The sequence below is a fragment of the Chelmon rostratus genome, chromosome 11 (assembly GCF_017976325.1).
Source record: "Chelmon rostratus isolate fCheRos1 chromosome 11, fCheRos1.pri, whole genome shotgun sequence".
In the NCBI taxonomy this organism is placed as follows: domain Eukaryota; kingdom Metazoa; phylum Chordata; class Actinopteri; order Chaetodontiformes; family Chaetodontidae; genus Chelmon; species Chelmon rostratus.
In genome coordinates, this window is record NC_055668.1 from 19,414,292 (window position 1) to 19,437,259 (window position 22,968).

Genomic DNA, 22,968 nt, shown 5'->3' on the forward strand with positions numbered 1-22,968 from the left:
ATCAGAAAAGCAGTTTCCCTGCATGAATTATGCAGCAACTTGCATCACAGCGCACAATCTTGCGAGCACCAGAGACAGATACACTTGCTTTGAAGTTGCAGTCTGATTACAGAATAAACCAGACGATGAAATAATATAATTTGGGGATGATATGTCTAAGTGCAGTGTAGGTGCCTGCAGGCTGACCTCAATTAAAGGGCTTGTCAAACCTCCTGCTCTCAGCAAATCGGACTACTTACTGTATATTACACAGTGGAAATTGCCCTGACAACTTCAAGTCAGTTTATGACCTTCACTGAGCCCATTCAGATTCTCGCTGACTTTGCCCCATAACACTAATCTGCACTGCATGAGTCAGCTAGGAGCGCTTACAGATGCAGCCCATAATCCCAAAAACAAACAGGAAGGGTAAACCAACCTCACAAAATGCTGCGATATTAAAAGTCTTTGGCTGTTAAATTCTGCGCCCGAGTGATGTATGTGTGAAAAGATTATTTGTTTTTAAAATGCAAACGTTAGCAACGAGTTCATTTTTAGCTGCACGGGGAAGTGGAGTTTACAAAGCTCACATTAGTCATTTTTTTCTTCACACTGATTAGTGGCTGCAGAGTTATACTCAACTGCAGATCTGTAGTAGACTGGCTGAAAATCAGGAGTTCAAATTAGCCCAGTGACTCATACAGATATGAACTTGATAACACACAGCACTCAGGAAGTGTGTTACGCATATTCTCAAATGAGCACAGGCAAGCACCGTGAGGTAAAGCCACGACTTGGTGTCACTGAGGCTCATGACATGTATTCTTAGATCACGTTAGATTTCATCTTGAATATTTTCACACAATAGAAAACAGACACAGAGTTGAACATTTGACATGTAAACAGCTAGTGCTGTGTTGGCTCCCTTTCTCTGTGAGATCACACCTCATTTCTTTGCAGATAGCTATTATTTTAAGCCTGCAGCCAATATCCTCCAAATACCAAGAGGCACGACTCTTTCAAGACATCAGAACAGCCGTATATTGAACTAGCTCACTGAAATTGGATTACTGATTCACTTGTGTTCTCAGCGCCGAGCTATGATGTAATTTCCTGGTTATTTCTCAGGCATTTGTTTGCTCTCAGCCTCTCCTGCGCTGTGTTTCGCCGTGTTTTGCTGTGCTGTGCAGCGACAAGAGGAACCAACCCATGACCTACTGTGCTTGTTTTTCTTCTGTCACAGGGTTGGAGGTCAATTCCTTTTTAAACGCAGCCAGCTTTAAATCCAGTCAGCGTTGGCTGGAAATAGAAATAATGATTCACTGAATAAACCTACCTCTCGGCGCCTGTGTTTGCTTAATAGTTGATAAACAGATCCAGTGAAAATTTATTAATGTATTTATTCTGAGTTAATTATTAAGTCCATATGTGGAGGAAGCTCCATTTTTCATTGCATCTCAGCCTGACAAGCAGTGTTTACCCCCACCAGTTGAGCTGTGCTTGCTCTTTAAACAGGCTTTGTGTCGAGTTGCTCACCCATTATGACAAAACCCTCTATTGGGGCCTCTGCTCTATTTGTCTGCCTGCAAACTGCCACCGACTAAACAGTCACATGTGTTTTAAAACTCATTGAGTGACACATTATTTCTTCTCACTCCAATTGGCCTGCCTCTCCTGCTGGTACAGCTCACCGGCTGTAATACTTTCTGTTTTTGGACTCGGGAGCGAGAGCTGTTGTACAGTGTGTGTAGATAACAGCTCACCCCCACACAACACCCACTTATTGTATACTCTGCTACAGGCGGTTAATTGCTTATGCTTATCTTATACTATATATCCCACTTTAGTGCAAATACAGCAAGGCAGTCTTAATGGGAATTCACGACCGCTGAGAATATTTCTGGATCATGTTATATTAATGTGCTATTATCATCACCTCTGATTTCATCTGACCTCTGTTCTCCTCTATTCTGTCCCTCTAGCTGACAAGGCTTTGGCACACACACGCACACACACACACGCACTCACACACACACACATACACTGACAGGCTGGGGACTGCAGCAGTAGGCCAGTATTGATTGCTGTGGAAAACACTTTGGCATGCATCCAGAGCCATTTCTTCAGTACATGGCAGTAGTCCATGCATGTGTTTCAGTGCTTGGAAAGCCAGCTTGTAGGGAAATTAGATTGTATTCATTTGCTGCTTCTTTGATTTTTCCTAAGGGAAAAACCCTGAATGGGTAATTCAGGCATCTGGGATGCTAGTTGAATTAAGTGTAAGTGGCTTAGATATGCGACCAGCATTTTGATGGATAAGGTCGTTGTGCTGAATGACTCGAGTGTAAATGTGATATGGCAGATTTTTACAGTGATCTTTTTAGAACATCCATACTGCTGCCTTGTCTTGGCCAGTCTGTGCATTATACCAAATCTCCCCATTCACACAACAATGGCAGGAATTTAGTGGTGGAGGGGAGGGGCGGGGGGCTTTTAGTGTGCATGTGTGGCGTGCGCGCATGTGCGCCTCCTCCTGCCGCAGAACAAGTCATTAACTCTGAACACTGCCCTCCAGTGAATTCCTCACCATTGCTGAAATAGCATGTAAATTATTACCAGCTTTTTAGGATAGTGTAATTTAAAACCTTTAAAATGGAATACCCTGGACTTCAAAGGCTATAAAAAAAACTCCCGCTAACATTTCCCATTGGTTTAGGAGTTGTCATTCTGGTCCTGCACAATCTTCTGAATCTTTTCACCAAACTATTTTGTGTCTTTGCTGCCTGAGTAATGATATGTTACAGCAGCGTCTGGTTTGTCAACACACAAGCGTTCTTTTGGTGCTCTTTAGCTGAGTTTTTTCCACTTTGTCATTGACTAACCACTTGAACAGGCAAACATTTGCCTTGATGCATGACTCCAGTGCCCCCAGCTACAGTGGATCGTTATTATAACCTTTGAGGGGAATGCAGCCACAGATGAGAAGCTCTTGCTTAATACTCCAGCCAATATTTTTCATTCTTAACCGTGCTTTCTGAGACGAAGCATGTGGAATCATCACGCATTTTGTCTCTCGCTCTCTTTTTTTTTTTTGTCTGTGTGTGCATTTGCCAAAATACAAGAGTACAAAGATGCAGTGATTCGAGGGAGCTGACACAGCTTTTTTGTGGTGTCACCTTACATGATGGATGCCTCACCCACTGTCAGAGAGGCTTTGAAATCTCCTGTTATCTCGCTATTTTTCTCTGTCATTATAACAGCGAAAGAATGCTAAGTTCATATATCACCCCGGCTCATGTAAGAGCAATCTCTTAATGGAATCGGTGAATAAAAGATGAGTTCAGCACCCTGCAGATATTACAGCAACTTTTATGCATATGAATAAACTGCATGCATTAAGTGGCAGAACATTATGTACAATAACTCTCACCTTTTAACTGTTGTACCTTGAACTCTTTCTGGTCTTGACGCAGTCTCAGAAAACATATTCTAATTCAATTGTCCCTGGCTTACTCCCCAGAGCTCCTTTTTAATTCCCAGATAAGTTTGTTTTGGGACACTGAAGCCAAGGTCAGTCATGGGGAGGGGAGACAGATAATGAACTCATATTGTGTTTCATACCTTCGTTCTCTCTCTCTCCTTCTTCTCCTCCTGCTCTCTCTGCCTCTCTCTGTCTCCTCATTGTCCATGTCACCATGTCCATTACTCAATTACTAATCTCCTTTGGCCTCAGGAATTCCAGTGCTGACCTCTCCGAGGCAGCAGGCTGAAACCTTCCCAGCATGACAGGAGTACTGTGTATGTGTGTGTGTGTGCGTGTACCCACAGTATAGAAAGACACCCACCCACTGGGAGCATACACCCCTTGACTCCCAAGCTGAAAGTCCTGTCCGAGCGATGAGACGCTCCGCCGCAGAACGCTGACAGTCAGGAATGTCTCCCTCACTGTTGCATGGATTTCTCGCAGGGAATTGTTCAGAGTGATATGGAATATTTCAGGGTGCATTGTTTCTAATTGGATCACCGAATATAGAATTGGGAACGTCTCTTATGTGCTGTTTTGCCACCAGTACACTGCCGCGTCCATACGAAATTGAATGATATGGATTTTAGTGAGTTTAATTTCAATGAGATTGCTGGAGTCATGGGTTGCTGGAACAGAGTTATCTACAGTTTCACAGCAGAAGTCTGCTTTTTTTCCACTTTCAGTCCATTATGTGCAGTCATAGCAATAAATTCACTCAGTAATGTTTTTGGAGATATCGTGCTGCTGCAGTAATAACATGAATTATTGATAGAAGGATGGAGACAGAATGTAACATTCAGCTGTTAATGTGCTATCTTGCATTTTAACTCAATCATAAAATGAGCAGTTAGAGAGTATGTGCGTTTATTGACATACCTAAGGTAAAATTATAGCAGTGCATTAAGACATTTGGTGTAGGATACAGAGTATCTAAATGCTCTTAATGTATCTGTGTAGGAAGTGTCACTGAAACGAGACCCGGCTGTTTAGTATGTTGCTGATGTGGAGTGTCACCTCTTGGCTGTGGGCTTGCAGTCCTTTGACCTATATTATCAAGAGGCCTGCTGGCTGTGTCTGCCGCTTTGCTGAACTATCAGCTGCTTAACTCGAAATGACAGGACAGTGTGGATGGGCGGCATTTACAGAAGAGCACGTTTCTAAAGCACATTTTGAGACAGAAAATCCAGGTAGTGAGCAGAAGCACCCGTGCAACGCTGACGGATGCCGCTGCGATGATTAATCTCGGCAGAGTGCTGAAACAATTAGTCGATTAATTGGTTTGACAGAAAATGAATCGACAAGAATTTTAGTAACAGATGAATCATTTAAAGCCATTTAGCAAAATGTAGGACTACGATTAATAATTACTTTGATTATCAGTCAACCTGCCAATTGTTTTCTAGATTCACTGATTTGTTGATTGAATACAAGACAGAAATAAATTGAATCAATCTGTTTGGGGTAATTTTCCCCTATTTTGTAACTATAAACTAAAAATGAAATGAATTAACAGATTGTACAATAATGAAAGCAATTATTGGTTGCAGACCTTCATTGTTGGAAGAATTTCTTCTGCTTTTTTATTTCATAGCTGCAAACCAGGCTGGCGTAATGCTGTTGTGATCATTTCTCAATAACTGACTGGGTTGGCTGGTTCTCAGAAACCCCCTGTCATGGAAACAGTACATTTCTTAATTCTATTTGCCTAAACATTTCTCAATCAAATATCATGACTTATGCAAACCACAAGCCAGTATTCAGCTTCCTGGCTCTATGTGCTGCATCACACAGCAGCTCGCAGACTTCAGCTGGTGTAAAGTTGGCTGGTAGAGCTAAAATGAAAAACGAATGGATGTAGCCTGTTTTGGCTCCATTCATAGACTGATTATATTCTGGACTGTGTTGACAGCTGCTGAATTGCTCTCACCTGTTGTGTTTTGCTCTCAGGCCGAACAAGTCCCCAAACAGGATCTGTTGACACTCACACAAGGCACCATGTCATTCAGCTGATTGATATAGAGGGAATGGCAGTGTGTTTTTGAGGTTTGCCGTTGCTGTGTGTATGCTCCGGTGCGCTATCAGATTACTTGAAGTGTTGCCGTTTGACTCATACATCAGCAGCAGAACATCCAGTGCATTATTTTTGTTTAGAATGGACTCAAGTGAAATATTTCATGGTTTTGTTTCTCTATGTGCTGTCAGTAGATCGCATCAAAGTACAGTAGCTAATTCTGTAGAGATACAGTACAATGTGGTTTTTGGCTGCAGGCTGAATGCTATTTACTGTTGCTCTACATTATTCAAATGGCCTGCTTTTCTGACGGCAGAAACAGCAGTCAGTTTTTCATTGCATGGAAAGCCGGTTACAACCACCCGCCACCACTTGACAGCTGAAGACAGCTCATTATAAGAAGACCGAAAACCCATGTTTGATGTTTCTACTTAGTGAGGGAGGCACAGCTATATCAAGCTATCCCTCGCAGGCTTTTCCTTTATAAGGAAATACTGTCTCCAACTGGTTGGGATTTGATATGCCTGTAGTTGCAGATGATGTGAGAACTGAATATGGGTAATTGTATAGACAGAGTACTCAGAGAGAATCTGAAACGCTGAAAAGTCGTGTGTTCGCTTTTAGGACGCGGTGATAAAATAAGAGGAACACTTGAAACAGAGGAAATGCAGATTAAAAAAACTTGACACTTTAAGCTTCACAAAGGAAGGATTTACTGGGCTTGGATTGATTGTGTAGGTAAAGCTTTTATTGCGTCCAACCTCTCGACATTCAGGCATACAATGCATAAACATGTCAATATAGAGTAAATGAATGTTATTTTAATGCCGGTAATATACAGGCTCTTTGGGGGGAAATGTGTGCAGTCAGACAGATGCCTGGTAAATTGGAGATAACCAAGGTAAACATCAGAGACCTACTCAGAGTGTCTGCGTTTCTGCCTGTACACATCTGTCCTCCAGATTTCCCCCGTTTCTGTAATAGCCATCTTCCAGCACACCACTCCGCTCTGTTGGTAACAAACACTTCAGCCATTAGCCCTTCAAATGGAAACACATTTAACCGTCTCTGCTTCCTCCACTCTCCATTGGACTTGAAGTTATTCGAGTATGAGAGTTATTAAAAGGGGTTGAGACAACATTAGGAAAAAAAAAACAGGTTGAAGCACAGACTGGAGAGAGAGCAAATCTTATTAGGTAAACCAATAGTATGTATACAAAACCACCACAGCTTTATTCAGCTTACCTCAGTGTCAGCCATGCACATCGCAGCTATAGATTTACATTTATGGTTTCCTGACAATGTCACATTAGTTTTATTGCGTGCCAGGGAGACCACTGGCTCACAGCTTTCTCCTGTTCCTTCATTACACTCTCACTGTAACAAATTACGTTTGTGGAACTTGTCTATACTTTGAAGATGTAATCCAAGCCTCAGAGTGTGACTTAATATCTCTGCATAAAATCTCAACATTCATGGTGAATATCAGGAGCCAGACTTCCTAAATGCTAATCAAAAAAGTTCAAAACATCTATGTCCTCACTGACATTGATTTAACTGCTGGCATAAATTCAATCCAGCAATCATCCACATCATCCATATTCATGGTGCTGTAATTTACTTACATTAATGTGCATCCACTGCCGTAATGCTACTTGACACACATACCAATTTACTTGATAAATAAGGACGTTCTGTTGTTTGTCATGTTTCCTCTATGAGCTCTGACTCAGATTCTGTTCTTTGTCCTTATTTTAATCCTTTTTTTATGATCATCTTATACTGTCATACATCACTTACCATTGGTCGAATGTACATAAAACGTTTATCCACGTACTGTAGTTATGTTCAAATTTGAGGTACTTGAACTCTTCTTCAGTATTTCCACTTTATGCTTGTAGTCCTCTGCATTTCAGAGGAAAATAATGAACATTTGACACTTGTGTATCACAATTATAAACACAGAACGCAGCATTTGCAAACAAACTTTGCTTACTGGCAGCTGTTTCACAAAGTGTTCCTGAGCCCATGTAGTAACATCTTTTATCCAATCACAAAGTGGTGAACCTCGCTCCATCCTCGCTTGAGCCTTTCCAGGATACATTTCATACCAAATCATGATGCTATCACCTGTTACCAATCAACCTGTTTACCTGTGGAATGATCCAAACAGGTGTTTTGGAGCATTCCACAACTTTCCCAGTCTTTTGTTCCAGCTGTCCCAACGTGTTTGAAACATGTTGCTGCATCAAATTCAGAATGAGCAGATTTTTAGAAAAAGCAATGAAGCTGATGAGGTCAAACATTAACTATACTTAAATATATTAAATACACAACTTTAATGGAGTCAGGGTTGTAGGCTTGGATACATATAGATGAACTACAACATTATAATGCTCTTACATGTATTTTTTAGTGATTAAAAACAGAATAATGTGTAATAAAGGAGCTATACTACATAGTGAGTACTTTTACTTTTTAGATTTTAAATACATTTTGCTGATATTAGTTCAGTACTCTCACTAACATTTTGAATTCAGGACTTTTACTTGTAAGGGAGTATTTTTAGACTATGGTATTTCTGCTTTTAGTTAAGTAAAGGACGTGAATGCTTCCTCCATCACTGTTGCTTACTGTGTGGATGTATGGGAAACACACATAAAACAAATCCAAATCCAAATGCCTCAAAAAAGAACTATAATTGTAAACAAAACTACTTATTAAGAACCACCAAAGGGCTGAATTTATGGAACAGTTGTAGTGAGGAACTGAAAATGTGCTGCTCACTTTGTAAGTTTGAAAGATGTCTGGAAATACTTTGATGGAGAAATATAAAAATGTACGATCAGGCACGTTGGCATCGGTTTGTTTATTTGTTGTTTGTGCAATTATTTATGGAGCAAAGTAGTTTTCAGATTCAAAATGTCACTTTCACTCATTGCGTACCTCAGCAAAACTGTTTCAAGCAGAGCCATAAAATTGCGGCACCAGTAAATGATCCATGACCTTGCCACAGTTGCATTTATGTAACTGCCTTTATGTGCTTCTGATTGTAATTGTGATTCTGCCCTGCTTCCTTTCAGCATGAGGTAATTGCAGTGTCTGAGAAGGTGATTGTCCGGCTGGAGGACCTAGTGAAGTGGACTGTACCAGACTTCTCAGGATGGGCCCACTGTCTGAAGGCCGAGCCTCTCAAACAGTCTGTGCTCCAGGAGCTGGGGACCAATGGGAGGCGGGAGGCCCTCCACCGCTACCGAGAGAGCACCCTGACCAGCGGACTCAACTTCAAGGATGTCCAGAGGGAGAGGGTGCAGCTAGGTGAGCGCCAGCAGAAACCTCAATTTCTTTTAGTCTCACTTTTAGGTTATTCTAAAAGCATTCCTTCATTTCTAAAGGTTACTGCAGTGTTTCCAGTTTCTCTAGGGCTGCTGTTGAATGTTTATGTATTTATGTCCTGTCTCTACTATAAATCAGCTTATGTTTATTGTCCTTTTGGTTGGTTTAACAAGTGTTGTCTTGACTGGAGTAATTCATCAGTATGTAGTTGGAGTTCCTCCCGATATAATGAGCTGAGAATCACACTAATAGAGGCATGCTAGAGGTAATGGCAGCGTGTTTGCCAAAGTATTACCCTCCTACAGTAGAACAGCTCTGTTTTCTGAGCGTGACAACAACAAAAGCAACATCGCAGCGTCACATAATTCAGCTAATGTCTTTAAATAATTGAGTCACATCACACTACAGTCCAGAGCACCGATGACACCTTCTTATCCCTCAGTTCAGATCATAATTGGCTGTGTATCTCAGGAGCTTTAAGGATCATTGCTGTGTGTGTCTGAATGGCTTTCGGGCATATTCATCGTGTACGCAGTGCCATTAAGTGTCAGCGATTGTTTGATTCTTGCAGCGGGCTCTTGGGGTGTCACTACAGCATTACCCATGAATCAGTCCCAACATAAAGATGGCTGTCTCTGTGGATGACTCATTCGATGCAAATAGGAAAGTGGCGTTTGAGCCTAATAATCAGCAAGAACATAATGTTCCCTTTGAAGCTGTTTCCCACTTATTTGCCTCTCTCTCACATGGCTGTGATGTAATGCCTAATGCTGATTATAATGGTATAATGTAGCTTAGCAAACATGCTAAAAATACCATCTCAATTACAGTGGGTCTTGTCAGGTTATAAGTATGTATCTTGGTGATATAAGCCAGAATTTATTATCCTCTATTAATTCATTTTTAATGATCATTTTATCCCTAAAGCTGATGTGGAAGTGAAACTGCTTCGGCTTAAAAACACAAGGCATTTTTCTGTAGAAAATAATGGTTTATTGATGACTCTTGTTCAGTTTTCTGCTCGAGATCTTCCAGGAATGCTGTAATGCCCTTGATTACTCGACTTTGCTCGAATCTCATACGCAGAAAGGACAAGGGGATCAATAATGGATGCTTTGTTGTTATTCCAGTAATCAATATAGTTTGATCGTGCTTGTGTGTGTGTGTGTGTGATCGCTTGCTTTTATAATCAGATGTGTCAGCCTGCTTCTTGAATGATATTATGTTCCATATCATGGCTCTCTATAAATGTGCTGTATCGTCCAGATTTTATAGATTTCTCCGTTGTCGGTGTAATAACCTGACGATGACGCTATTGTTACTGAGGGGTTGTGTGTGTGAATGAGTGTGTGTGCGTGTGTTGCTAATGAGCAGCGCTGCCGTTAATGACTCCATCAGGCTGTTTCTAAATGCACTTGTCACTCCGATGGGACACTCTGCCAGAGAATCTGCCCACTCAGCAGAACGGGCTCAGACTCTGGCAGGGCACCAGAGACACACACACACATGCACACACTTTGACACACACATAGATGGACACATGCACGCATGCTACACACAGACAATCAGTGGTGTGCACTCACTTATCCATTTGTTTGTTTGTTCACTCCATCTTTGGCGTGTGTCAGTTGTTGATGGTTTTAACAATATGTGGGGGGGGGGGCAGGCAGAGAGTTTGGGAGAGAGTGAGAGAGATCACTTATTCATCAAGGCAAATGCATGTTACTCTGAGCAAGGGTTTGCATAGAAATATGAAATATGCCACTGCAATGCTGCTCACTACCGGAATGAAATATTCATGCCACAGCACCAGCAGATCAGATGTAAAAGTACCCTTAAAGCGTCCTGTAGCTGAATGTCTGTAATTCTGTGTAATATGTTGGCTCAGTGACTAAACTGACTTTTTTTATGATATTGCTACTCTCTCTTTTTTGGATTGTATTTATAAACAGAATTGCCTGAGGTGGCTGCTCGCTGTATTACTTGAATGATGTATTTGCTGATTGTTATTCTCAGGCTGATCTGTAACTATGTCAGAGGAATTGGATTGTTCCCCATAACAGGATACTGCAGCAATACCACAAGCTGCACAGAAAACCATTGTGAGCTAAAGAGCAATAAAGTGTGCCATTGTTATCGAGGGAAACTGCTCTTTTTTTTTTTTTTCCAAGTACGTATCCTAACTTTTCCTGGCATGCTGCCATTGTGAATTAAGTGCACTGTTGTGGATTTGTGTTTCACAGGCAGCACATGAAAAATACTACAAGACAAATGTGTCTCAAATAAAGTAGAATGACAGTTGTATTGTTCTTCCACATTACATGGAGCATTATGGTTTGGTGAACAAAGCGCTATTCTGTCCTCAGAAATGCATAAAGAGTGAAACCAAAGATGCCTGCACCAAGTAATTTATTAGCGAAACAAGTGACCTTTGCTGGTGTCCTGCAGCATCGACAGCTGTGACTCTAAAACCTGTGAGGCAAAGAGATGATTGGTATCATAATTTAAAGTCCAGCTTTAGCCAGGCTTTGAAATGCAGTGTTTTAAACGAGGGGCTGACCCGGCAGAAGAGGCCCTCGAGAATGGCGGAACGTTCTCATAAACCTTTAAAACTAAAAGGACAAATGATTTAATTTGTACAGCTATGTTTCAATAGCTGTACAAATTAAATGCAATTAAAGGCATTAGTCTGTTTTTGCCCTGAGTTAGACAAAGAGATTGACATCACTCTCATGTCTGTATAGTAAATATGATGCTACTGCCAGCAGCTGGTTAGCTTAGGAAACAGCTGACTTGGCTCTGTCCAACGGAAACAAAACCCACCTACCATCAAATCGAAAGCTCACTAATTAACATGTTATATCCTGTTTGTAATTTGCTGGGCTACTTCTTGGCTGTGCACAGTAACATCTTCCTCTTGTTGTCAAAGAGCCTGGCTATCTGTTTCCCCCCATTTCCATTCTCTGCGCTAAGATAACACTGACAGTGGTATCGATCTTCTTATCTTAATCTCGCAAAATAGCAAAAATGTTAAACGTGTGCATTGCTTTTCCAAGGATCTTGTGATGCACATAACAGACGGCATTCAGTTATATTAAACATAATGTGTAAAAATGATTTAATTGAATTGCAGTTACCCACATACAGTATTCCAGGCTAAGAGAGTCCTTGTTGGGTTTCACAGTCCTTACATAATCTGTAATTGAATTCACTTAATCAGGTAATGCAAACTTTCCACTCAGTTTATCTTGTATTGAAGTGAGCATTAGAACTTCTTTTTACAGTTCAATCCACCGGGGATGGCTTGCCAGGGAAGTTTACATTCTGCCCCTCTATCTCTCCCCAGAGAACTGGCCTGATTCTTTTTTTTTCATTGCTGCCTGCTGAAATTGGTTTCTGGTCGTATACTAGGAGGCCGAGCCGTATCTGCTGATACAGTTTGTTGGCTTGTGCTGGGAGAAACACAGAGTTGTCGAAGGAAGATAATAAAAAATGTAAAAGAATCTCCCTCCACTTACAAAATAGCTTAATAGGTTTACTGTCTTGTCGTTCTTCAAGTCAAGCCTTCAGTGCGGAAGCCAGTGAGCAGATTGTGCAGATTGTGAGTGGAGATGTTGTGGAGGATTATACAATGTCATAGCCTGCGACTCCTGCATTCAGAGAATATAGATGGTATTCCTGACTCCTGCCCTCCCCTATAGTATCATCTGTAGCTGGTTCATCCCTCAGCGCTGCGAGGATCAGGGCTCTCTGAAAAAATATCCCCATGGAAAAAAGTAACCATGCAGGTGGAAATAAATATGCAGCATATTGCAAAAATAGTCATCTTGCCCCTTGATTTTTTTTACATGATTTGTGCTGCAGCACCTTTTGCAAAATGAAAGTAATATAAACCATTTATTGTTATCACTGACAAATATTTAAGGTATTAAATGTTTCCTGCAGTGCTGCATATTCAGTTCTTTGACCCAACAAATTTATACAGTGCGTCACACAAGTCGAGGCAGTATTATGCAATAGATATCAGAAAATGTGAGCATTTTCATGAAATATTCAGTTAGTGATGGTAATGAAGGTCAGTTGTTATTATTCAAGGAAGGAAAATGTCCATCATGCATCTATTTGCTGTATGAAAAGCTACTAATAGTGTGCTTTGATGTTTTCCTTCCTGCATCTCCATCAATGGCAAGAGTAAAATTCGACGTGAATGAAAATGCACTTTGTTGGGAGCCATATGTATAAAAAGAATGACATTATAGATTTTTCTATAACTGACCTTCATGACTGTGCATTCTGTATATTTTAAGTTAAGTACATTACATTGCATTGGCAGGCACTTTTGTCTGGAGCGACTTATATTTATTTCCATACACATGCATCAGGAGCAGTTAGAGGTGCAGCGTCTTGCTCAAGGACGCTTGAGCGTGTGGACAGAGGAGCCAGGGATCAAACCACCAACCCCACGATAAATGTCTGACCTTCTCTACCAACCGAGCTGTAAAATTGCTTTAAAATGTTTTTTTTTTTTTCAGCTGCGAGCAGCTCTTCTATTTCCTTTGTGAACTACATTACCAGCACACTCAAAAATCTGTTTTTTACTGAGCTTTTCTGAGGATGTTTAATCATTTTTCCAGTGCAAACACACTTTACTCTCAGAACCTGCTTAGAATTAGTGTGTCATCTGGAATTGGGACACACTAATTCATCACTTTATGTGATCAGAGCTAAACGCACATTGATTGAGCTGGAAGGTGCGGAAGGCCAGTGAGGCACAGACGGATATCACTGTATTTCAAGATTCTTTACAGCCTCACCTGCTCTCGGAAAGCACTACTGTATTTCCCTCCGATGCAACATCTGATCTGTATGCCAGGCTTGGCACATATACCCTAGTTGATATCCCGACAATATTTCAGTCGGAACATTTCAATTTGATGTAGAGGGTAGATTCTGTCCCCTTTCAGAGACTGTTCAGAGCGTCTCAGAATGTTTATACGGGTAGGAACTGGTGATAAGGAAACAGACAGATGCTGTCGTCTCATGGTTGATTTGTCTTGGTGACAATACAGAACAATATTTGGGACTTTGACTCACTATCGCACATGAAAATGTTTTATGTTTCGACTACAACGTGGGAAGGAGTAAGCGGTTTCTTGGAAGAGATAAACAGAGCGTGTCGCGGTGTTACGAGAGTAATGGCATGTTGTGACTCTGACAGGGAAAGAATGCTTCTGTAAGACACACCACACTGTACTCCTCCATTCAGAATATGTGGCAGATTGTATCGTTTGCACTTGTTTGCTTTCCGCCCCTCAAACATATTTGCTTCCCCTTCTGCTTTTTCCGCAGAACTAATTCCACAAACTGTCCAAAATCCCTTTTGAAGTAATTTAATGGAGTGTTTGTATTGATTATGTGCTTCTCTCATCCCCCCTCCCTTCTCTCTCTCCTTCCTTCTCTGGTATGTTTTTTTTTCCCCTTTTTGGTGGTGTTGGGCGAGGGGGTGGCTGAGTTTATGGCAGTATCTTCTTCATTATGCTCAGACCTGTAGGAGAGAGAATCACAAGCTGTTTTTCCTCACCGATGTGCTCATATCATTAATTCACTTCTGACTGGCCGGAAGCCAAAGAATTCTAAATCTGTAAGCAGTAAATTGTGTGCCGGGGTGGAAAAATCTATTAGATGTTTGAGCATGCCTCGAATTTGAATGGGAGAAAGAGAGAGAAAGACACACTGTGAGAGAAAGAGAGAGAGAGAGACCACCCAACACCCAAGCCATATCCTGTTATGGCTCACACCGTAATCAAATTCAGCTTCTTTGGATAGCTATATTCATTAATAATTTGTGTTATTTTATTTCTGGAATGTCACATAATGTGTTTTCCGACTTGCGCGAGGGAGGGGGGCTGATGGCTGGTGCATGGTTAAACAATGAGAATGGCCTCAGAGGAAATGAAGAGCTCTGTCTCTCCATTACAACAGTTGTGTCTCTCTTCTCTCCATTAGTCAGGTCTGGAACAACAGAGATGCTATTGATGTGACCTCTGCCAGGCATCTTAAATAGACGGAAGGGAAGCAAGGTCCTCTCTAAGACAAATTTCCTGATAGATTTATTACAGATTAAATTGTTATTTTTCATGATTTGTTTTGAAAGGGCTTAAAAATCAGGAGGTTTTTATGCTAGATTTGTGTTGATTGAAGAACATTTGCTTTCTTTTCTTAAACAAATTGCCTGCCAGTTCCAGTTATACTCTGACTCACACTTAAGTGTTACCCAACCAGCAGCCTTTCTGGAGAGATTTCTATATCCGTCTTTGTCAAAATGATGCTCATTTCAAGTATTACAGCAACATTAATATTTCAGGGCAGAACTGCCTTTTGTACATGTTTCTCTGATTTGCTTATTTCTTCCTGACAGTTTCACATTCTGCCTTCAGACAGATAGATATGGATGATTCTGTGCTGCTCAGTAGGCATTCTAGACATCACAGATTGTACAATTAATAACTTTGCATATTTTATGAGCAGCAGTCCATCTGCTTTATGAATGCATGTGAAACTGTCCTCTTCTGGATGCCCTGTTGTGCGTATCAAAAGGACTTTGGTTCAAAGGAGCTTTAAGAAAAACACATATTGTGACAAGAATGTGAACAGTTGTGGAATGTGCATATTTGAGATGCTATATTCTTTTGCTTCACTGCAATTCCGAAGGAAGTATTGCATGTTTTTAGTTACTTAACAGATAAAGAAATTACATGCAGACATATGATGAATTTATCAAATATGATGCATTTTCATATATTGAGTAGGAAATATAATAGGAAAACAAAAATAACAATTTCTTTCCTCAAATTAGCTCAATTTCAACCAGCTACAACAGTAAAATGATTCTTATACATTAATGCATCAGTGATAATAACCTAATAATATAAGTGTGGACCCAAAGGAGCAGTTTTTCTGCATTATGAGTACTGAGTAGGCTTGTGAGTACCTTTAATTGTTATACTTTAAGTGCATTTTGCTAATAACACTCAGTGCACACTTTTACTTAAGTGACACTTCCGAAGATCCAGTTCAGTCTCTTGGAAGTTGAATCATGGCTCAATTTTTTCACTCTTTATGGTTACATGATTTAATGGGACTGAACTGCGTGCATGGATAATAATAACTCTGCAGTATGTGATTGTGTGTGAACACATGATCCCTCACATTACAATACCTTTTAATTCTACCTTAGCTTTGCAGTGTTGGAAAAACACTTTCAGTCAGACCTGTGCCAAGGTAAAAATAACTCTCGCTGCTGATTGCAGATCAGCTTCTCAACATCCACTTAATATCTGTCATAATCTGTAAGGCAGAACTGATGCAAGCGGGTCACAGAGCCAGGCTGCAGGATATATAGACTGTAGTACACAGTATGGAAGATAGACTTCCAGCCTTGAAGGGAAGGAATAACATAGTGTTCATTTCACAGCAGAGAGGTAATGCATTTTACCCACATTGAAAGGTAATTGCAATGGGGGCTTTGATAGATTCCAGACCTTTGGTGGGAGCCGTGTGTGTGCGTGTGTGTGTGTGTGTGTGTGTGCTGCATTCTCACACATAGTTGCTTGGGTACATAACTGCTCTTAATGCTTTTATTAAGCGAAAGAAACACAAATGACATCATTTGTATTTGTAAAACATCTCGGTGCAGATGGTGTAATATATTTTGGTTTCTTTGATATATTGACTGCCAGAGGAGCTGGAAGGAGCGCCTTGGCTGCAAACAATAGATCATTGATGCCTCTCTGTCCTCTTTCTCAACCTGTCAGTCCATTTCCTTGTTATGTACTGGCCTGAGGAGCACTTGGCAAAATGAGAGGCATTCAGCCAGCCTTGTTTTTCCCCGTGATTTTCCCCTCAGCCATAACTCAGGGAAAGCTGTTGTTTCATTCGACGTGTCAGAGGATAATATCTAAAGTTAACAACAGCCCAGTCACAGAATCACTATGTTTCAGTGTAGTAGGTGCAACTTTAATTCATTGAATGTGGAAAAGAACAGCTGAGTAGATGTAGGGCTCCACAGAGATAAAGCTAGATAAATATGCAGTAAACTAACCTGATATTTCAGTACTTGGCGTTCATGGGGAGCAATTCCAGGAATCAGATTCCAGGAATGTTTTTGACCATTTATTGCCTCTGTCTTATTACACACACACACACATGTTGCCAGTCATCGCCATGACTTCTTAGACAATAGGAGCCAAACCATTTCTGTGATTCATGATGTTGTCTCTTCTCACTGCATTATTATACCATATACAAAATACATAACAGTCCATGGATGGCATTCAAATAAACAAAAAGCAGCACATAAAAATATCTCCCTCTGTCATTTTCAACTCATATTGGACTTGTTTCATTGCGAGTGGTTGTAAAAGCCGCAGCAATATTACAGAGAGGTATAAAAAGCACTTTTTGGCATGAGTGACCAGTGAACATTAACTTGTTATCGGAGCAAGTAGATATTCACCATTGAAGTTCTTATCTTTCCTGTGCAATGTGTGACGAGCAGCTACAAGCGCTGTATTATATGTGCTGCATTACTGTGATTGCAGCTCTGTTGGTAAAGCTTAGGCTTGCCACATCACAGGTCGTGTTCTGTAATCTGGAATGAATGAGTTTAAAGGCAAGCTCGAAACAGAAATTACCTGCTTGTTTAGCCCGACACCGTGTATGTCACATGAATAACCCAGCAGTCTTGTGAAAACAGTTTGTGCAGGAACGAGCTGGGAAGCTTCAAATGGAGATCATTAGGGCTTGTGGAGAGAAAACAATTGTTAGCGGTTGTTATTTTCTTTTTTTTTGTGGCGCTCTTAGAATGTGTAATCACAACTAATTGCACACCAAAATATGCAAGAGAAAATCCTACAGTTTGCATTTCTGGGATTTGCTTTTGTATCTTCAATACGCTTGATACCAATGTCAGCACATAAACAAGAAATCTGAACAGATGGCACTGGTTTTTAATGACATATTGCTATCTGTAAAGTCTCCCTCTAAGCCACAGACTAAAACGTCTCCCCTCGGGGAGCGCACCGCTCTAGTTGTTATCATCCGCTGCTAATGTCACTCTTTTCTTTGCCACATTGTCAAGTCCTCCAGCTAAATAAATGCAATGTAAATTGAGTATTGTGCTGGATGTAATTATTGAAAAGGGTTCCAGTTGGCTTAACTCAACGGGCTGTTTATTTAAAGCCTTCCTCCTCCGTACAGATCTGATGATAGAGAGAGAGAGACAGGGAGAAAGAGAGGTTCTTATATAATGACAGGAATTCACAATAGAGCCATGTTGAATGACAACCCCCCTCCAAACATCTCCAACAAATACACCCCCCCCCTCCCTTTCTCATTATAGTTTTACCATTGGCAAACATGCCTGTCCCAAATAGCCTCTAGTATATTTCTTTTTTACCCCTTCCTTTCTTTTTTTTGCTTCATTCTTATACTGAAAACATATTAAATCATGTTTCCTTTTACACAGTGTACGCCCAGAGAAATAAGTCGAGTTGATAATGAGGGGCCCTTCTTTGAGGAAATACACACGGCAACTTTGATCTAGAATGGCATGTAATTCCTTGCCTGACCCAATTCCCAATCTCCTGATAAGATGTTTTTTTTTCCTCTCTTCCTTTTTTGCTCTAACCTTCCCGCAGAACTCACTCAAATGGGAACTTGCTGTCCCATTAAAGATACATTTAAAGCCAAACATGTCATCCATTTCATTCTGCAGGAGAAGGGTATGTGAGGTTGGAGACGCTGTCTCCTTCAGGCTGAGCCGAGGAAACTCTGTGTGTCCCTCCGTCTCTCTGTCAGTGACAACCTCTGAGATCTCTGATCACAGCTGCTCAATTGAGTTTGTGTCAGACAGAGCTGCGTGACAAATGAGAGTAGCCGTCATAGTAGATAGAGTATCATCACCTGGGTGTAAAAGCTTTTAGGCTCGTTTGAGGAGCGGCAAAGAGACATGGAGAGGGGCTCCACTTGTTTGTGTAGTGAAGGCAGCTGTATTTCTGCAACCAAGATAGTTGATTAAATTTGCTCCCTGTGGTATTTGCACATTTCGGGTTCTTGCAGAGCAGCTTGTTTTTACCCTCTGAATTGACTGCGCCATAAGTGGATTGACCCTCAAAACCCAGCAGTAGTCTTTCATTAGTCAGGATGCAGCCAGGGACCAGACAGCGAACAGTGTTTAGGGCCAATCCATCACTACACAAAAGGGGACCAACATGGCACAAACTTGTCTTCTTCATCTTAAGCGACAACGTGGCCTTTCACCTTGTAGTATAATCACGGTTTCAACTTTTCTTCCTCGTGAGTCTGATAATTCTGAGGGGCCAAAGCGACATATAATTTCGGCACAGAAAGGGGCCCTTTGGAGCTTTGTGATGGCTCATTCGTTACGAGGCCCCTGTTGTTTTTTGATAGTCAAAAGAACCAATTTGGGTTTTTGACAAGGAGCCCCTCTGAATAATTCCTTCATGTATTACAGGACCTATTAAATGCAAACTTTTCAATCTGGCAATCAATAAGGCAGGCAGCTTTCCCTGGCCCCGTGCCAGACACATTAGGGCTGCGAGCGATGGTTGCTAGGGAGCTGAGCCTGCTCAGGGGAAAGAATGTTTAATGTAATAGAATCACATAAATCAACTGGAGGAAAGTGCTTGTGTTGTTTCTTCTCTTCTCTTCTCTTCTCTTCTCTTCTCTTCTCTTCTCTTCTCTGTTTAACTGAAAACATTTAATATGGGTGTGTGTTTTTGAAAATGTGGTACATCCACCACCCCCCTCCTCTTCTGTCAACCGCAAGAACATCTGGGATAGAATTAAGCTGAGGGAAGTTGAATTTTCTCTGTGTTTATATGTGTGTGTACAGTTCTTATGAGTGTTACGACCAGAGTGTGTGTGTGTGTGTGTGTGTGTGTGTGTGTGTGTGTGTGTGTCTGTGCGCACGCTTGTGTTTGTATGCATAGCTGTGTGTCCTCAATCCTTGTGCACACTTGAATAAATTGAGGTGAAAATTATATAAATGTTTCTTCTTTTTTTTTTTTTCTTTGTCACAGGCCACTGCCCCACCCTGCTGAAATGAATGAGGCACTTTAGTGCTTTACTATAATTAAGAACAGGAGCCAGCATGCATGGAGGGCTCTCTTTCTCTCTCTTTCTATGTATTATTCTCTCTATGTGTTACTCTTAGCTCTCTCAGCTCTCTGTACAGTTTCAATAGAACATTTCCTCTGGGTGTTAGTGGCCTTTTGTGGGAATATGATTATCTTGGAAGAATTAGCGCACAGACATGGCCTGTGAATGTAAAAGCCTGATATCTCTTAAAGTCATGCGCCACCCAGTGCATCTGATAAGGCATAATCTTTTTAATGTCAGGTACGGCACATGTGATGAGCTTGATTCATCAGAGGTGCGATTGATTTACCTCTACAGAAACTTCTCAAACCAGTCCTCCTGTTAAAGCCACTTCTCCGTGTTCCATTTGTAAGCTCAGTGTCTTCCAAATAGCCCTGCTGTTGTCAAAATACACATCAACACCCTGTTAGTGCCCCATTCTTCTCACACACCTGTCTCCAGCTAGTTTGATTGGCTGGACATTTTACTGTAGTTTGGTTGTTTCTGGCCGTGTCCCTTAAATTTCTGAATAAACAAACCAGCAGACAGCCATTCTTAACATAGTTGTGTGTTAAAATTTAAATATGTTGCTGAAATGAGTGTTTGAAACACACTGAGTCTAAAAATGGACTGTAGAGAAGTGAATAACGCTGCTGAGTAGTTTCTATGGATGCTTGACACAACTCTTGTAACCATCATGAGCTGCAATAGTGTTACAATTACAAAATCCTGTTGTTAAATTAGTGATTTCAAGCAAATTGCAATTAAAAGGTTTTTGTTGAAGCCATTTGTCCAAATTGATCTTTTTGGCAGCCTGGTGGCAGCCGAACAATCGAATATTATCACTTCAAAAAGTTGATATGTCAGATACGCTAACAAACAGTTGCATCTTTACACACCCAGCACACAAGGAGATAAGTTTATTGTCATGACTTCCATCCATGTCGCCTGGTGCCATTTGATCCTCAAAAGATGTAGTTTAGGTGGTGTAAAATGTTAAGGACTGAACACATACATTGTGTACGTTTGTGTGTGAGAGTGCAGATTGCGGCTGATATGATGAGCAGGGGAAAGGCGAGTCATTGTCTGTGACATGTGATGTTGATGACGGCTGGCCACTGAGTCATTTGCAAACACAGTATGGTATTCAATGCAGATCCATTAAATAAACGTTAAATATTATTCCAATTCTGCTCCCTTTGAACAAAATGAGCTGACTGTTAGTGACACACTGGGTGATCGCTTCGCTTTGTTTTACTCCAATACAGTGATTTATTGATGCCACATCCTCCGCATAATTAATGTGATGTTGTTTACAGTACAGACTAGCTTGTAATTAGCAAAATGTTCTTGCACATTTTGTTTTATCTGCGACAGCGTAGTCATTCACAGATTGGACGAAGCGATGAATCATGCAAATGAATGGATTCCATTGTTTCATGTAATTCTCTCTTCGGAGGAAACACAAGGTTGCCGCAAGTGACAATGTGACGCCTCCCCCCCTACGCATCATTTCCATTTGGTGTCATTGACAGATGCTGTTCCCTCTTTATTTGGTTAGGTTTCAATAACATGAAACCAATAGCCAGATCGGGCGCCTGCTGCTGCTTATATGGAACCCTCTCAGTGTCATGTCCCCTCAATGAGAAGTGAGAGAAAGAGAGAAGGCAGATGAATCAGAGATGTGTTATATATTATGAGAAGAGGCTAAATGGAAACAGGGCAACCTCGAAGATCAATACAGACCAGAGAGCAGAGAGCCTGCAGGATGGAGTGAGAACACCAAACAAAAAGCTTCTCCTTTTCACTCCTTCTCTGTCCCTTCTCCGTCTTCTCTTCACTACTACCTCCTGCTTGTTTTTTAAAGCTTTTAGACTTGTTTTGGTGTTAACCCCCCCCCCCCCATATCAAATATGAAAGTGACATTATTGGCTATGGCTTACATGCCTTGCCATTTCTCGCCAACCCCACAAAAGCAGCAGGGGGATCCAGTAAATTCCTTGGCCGAGCAGATAATGTGGAAATGTTGACAACAGCAAATTTGAGCCGAGTGAGTGATTTAAGGACTACAGCGGGTGACAGAGAGCATGTGAGTAATGGTTTTCAGCTTTTTTCCTGCTCGTTTGTGACAAGAGAAATGAGCGCACTTGCCTGAAAGATCTTGTCAGAGCTTGTGGGCAGTTTGAATATTTTTAAGCTTGGGTGAATGTAAATGACACAGTTTACATGAGTCACATTTGGGTTTTAATTAGCCAGCGCAGATCTGCTTTTAACTGTCAGCAGCCCTCATATTGCGACCAGTTTTACTCCCAGCTTCCAGAGCCGCTACAGAAATTCTCCAATAAAAAGCTCTCCGAGATGCAGCAGTAGATCACCCTTTTTATTTTCCTGGTTTGAAATTCAATGATATCAATGATGTTTCATCTAACGTTGCAATAGCTATTCATCCAGCGGAGCAGCTGCTTCAACCACAACTAATGACTTTCATGTCGTATGCGGCATTTCAGAGATTTTGATTACGACAAGTAATTTATCATGCTTGTTGTGGAAGAGAAGCAGAAATTTTTCCTTTGGTGTAATTACAGAAAATATTCTTTAATTCTTTCTGGTATAATGCAGTGTCAGGGCTTGTTCCCATCATATTTATTTCTACTCCTGTTTCTCTCATAGACTGCGGGGCTGCATTACACTACAGCCTCCTCTCTTCCCTTTTTGCTAAGCGTTTTTCCTCAAAGGAAGAGCTGGTCCACTGGAATATTTCCCCCCACAAGGATCAAATCCATCCTGTGCAGTTAAATATTATTTTGTCATATTTATGAACCAAATATAGTGCACATATATTACAGCATGTTGCTTTTACGGAGCTGGAGTAGAGTGAGATCTGTATTTTACTGTGCTGAGTGTCTCATGACAGCTAGTGTAGCTAATGACTTTACCAGTCTGCTGCGGGCTGCAG

At 41.0% G+C, this 22,968-nt stretch overlaps 1 protein-coding gene across 1 annotated transcript in view; it reads left to right on the forward strand.

The window, feature by feature from the left end:
* The window catches only part of arid5b (AT-rich interaction domain 5B), a 75,128-nt gene that overhangs the window by 2,067 nt on the left and 50,093 nt on the right, over positions 1-22,968 (forward strand). Inside the window, exon 3 of the mRNA XM_041947903.1 lies at positions 8,600-8,834. Within this exon, the coding sequence (XP_041803837.1) occupies positions 8,600-8,834 (235 nt within the window). The remainder of the gene's footprint in view (positions 1-8,599; positions 8,835-22,968) is intronic.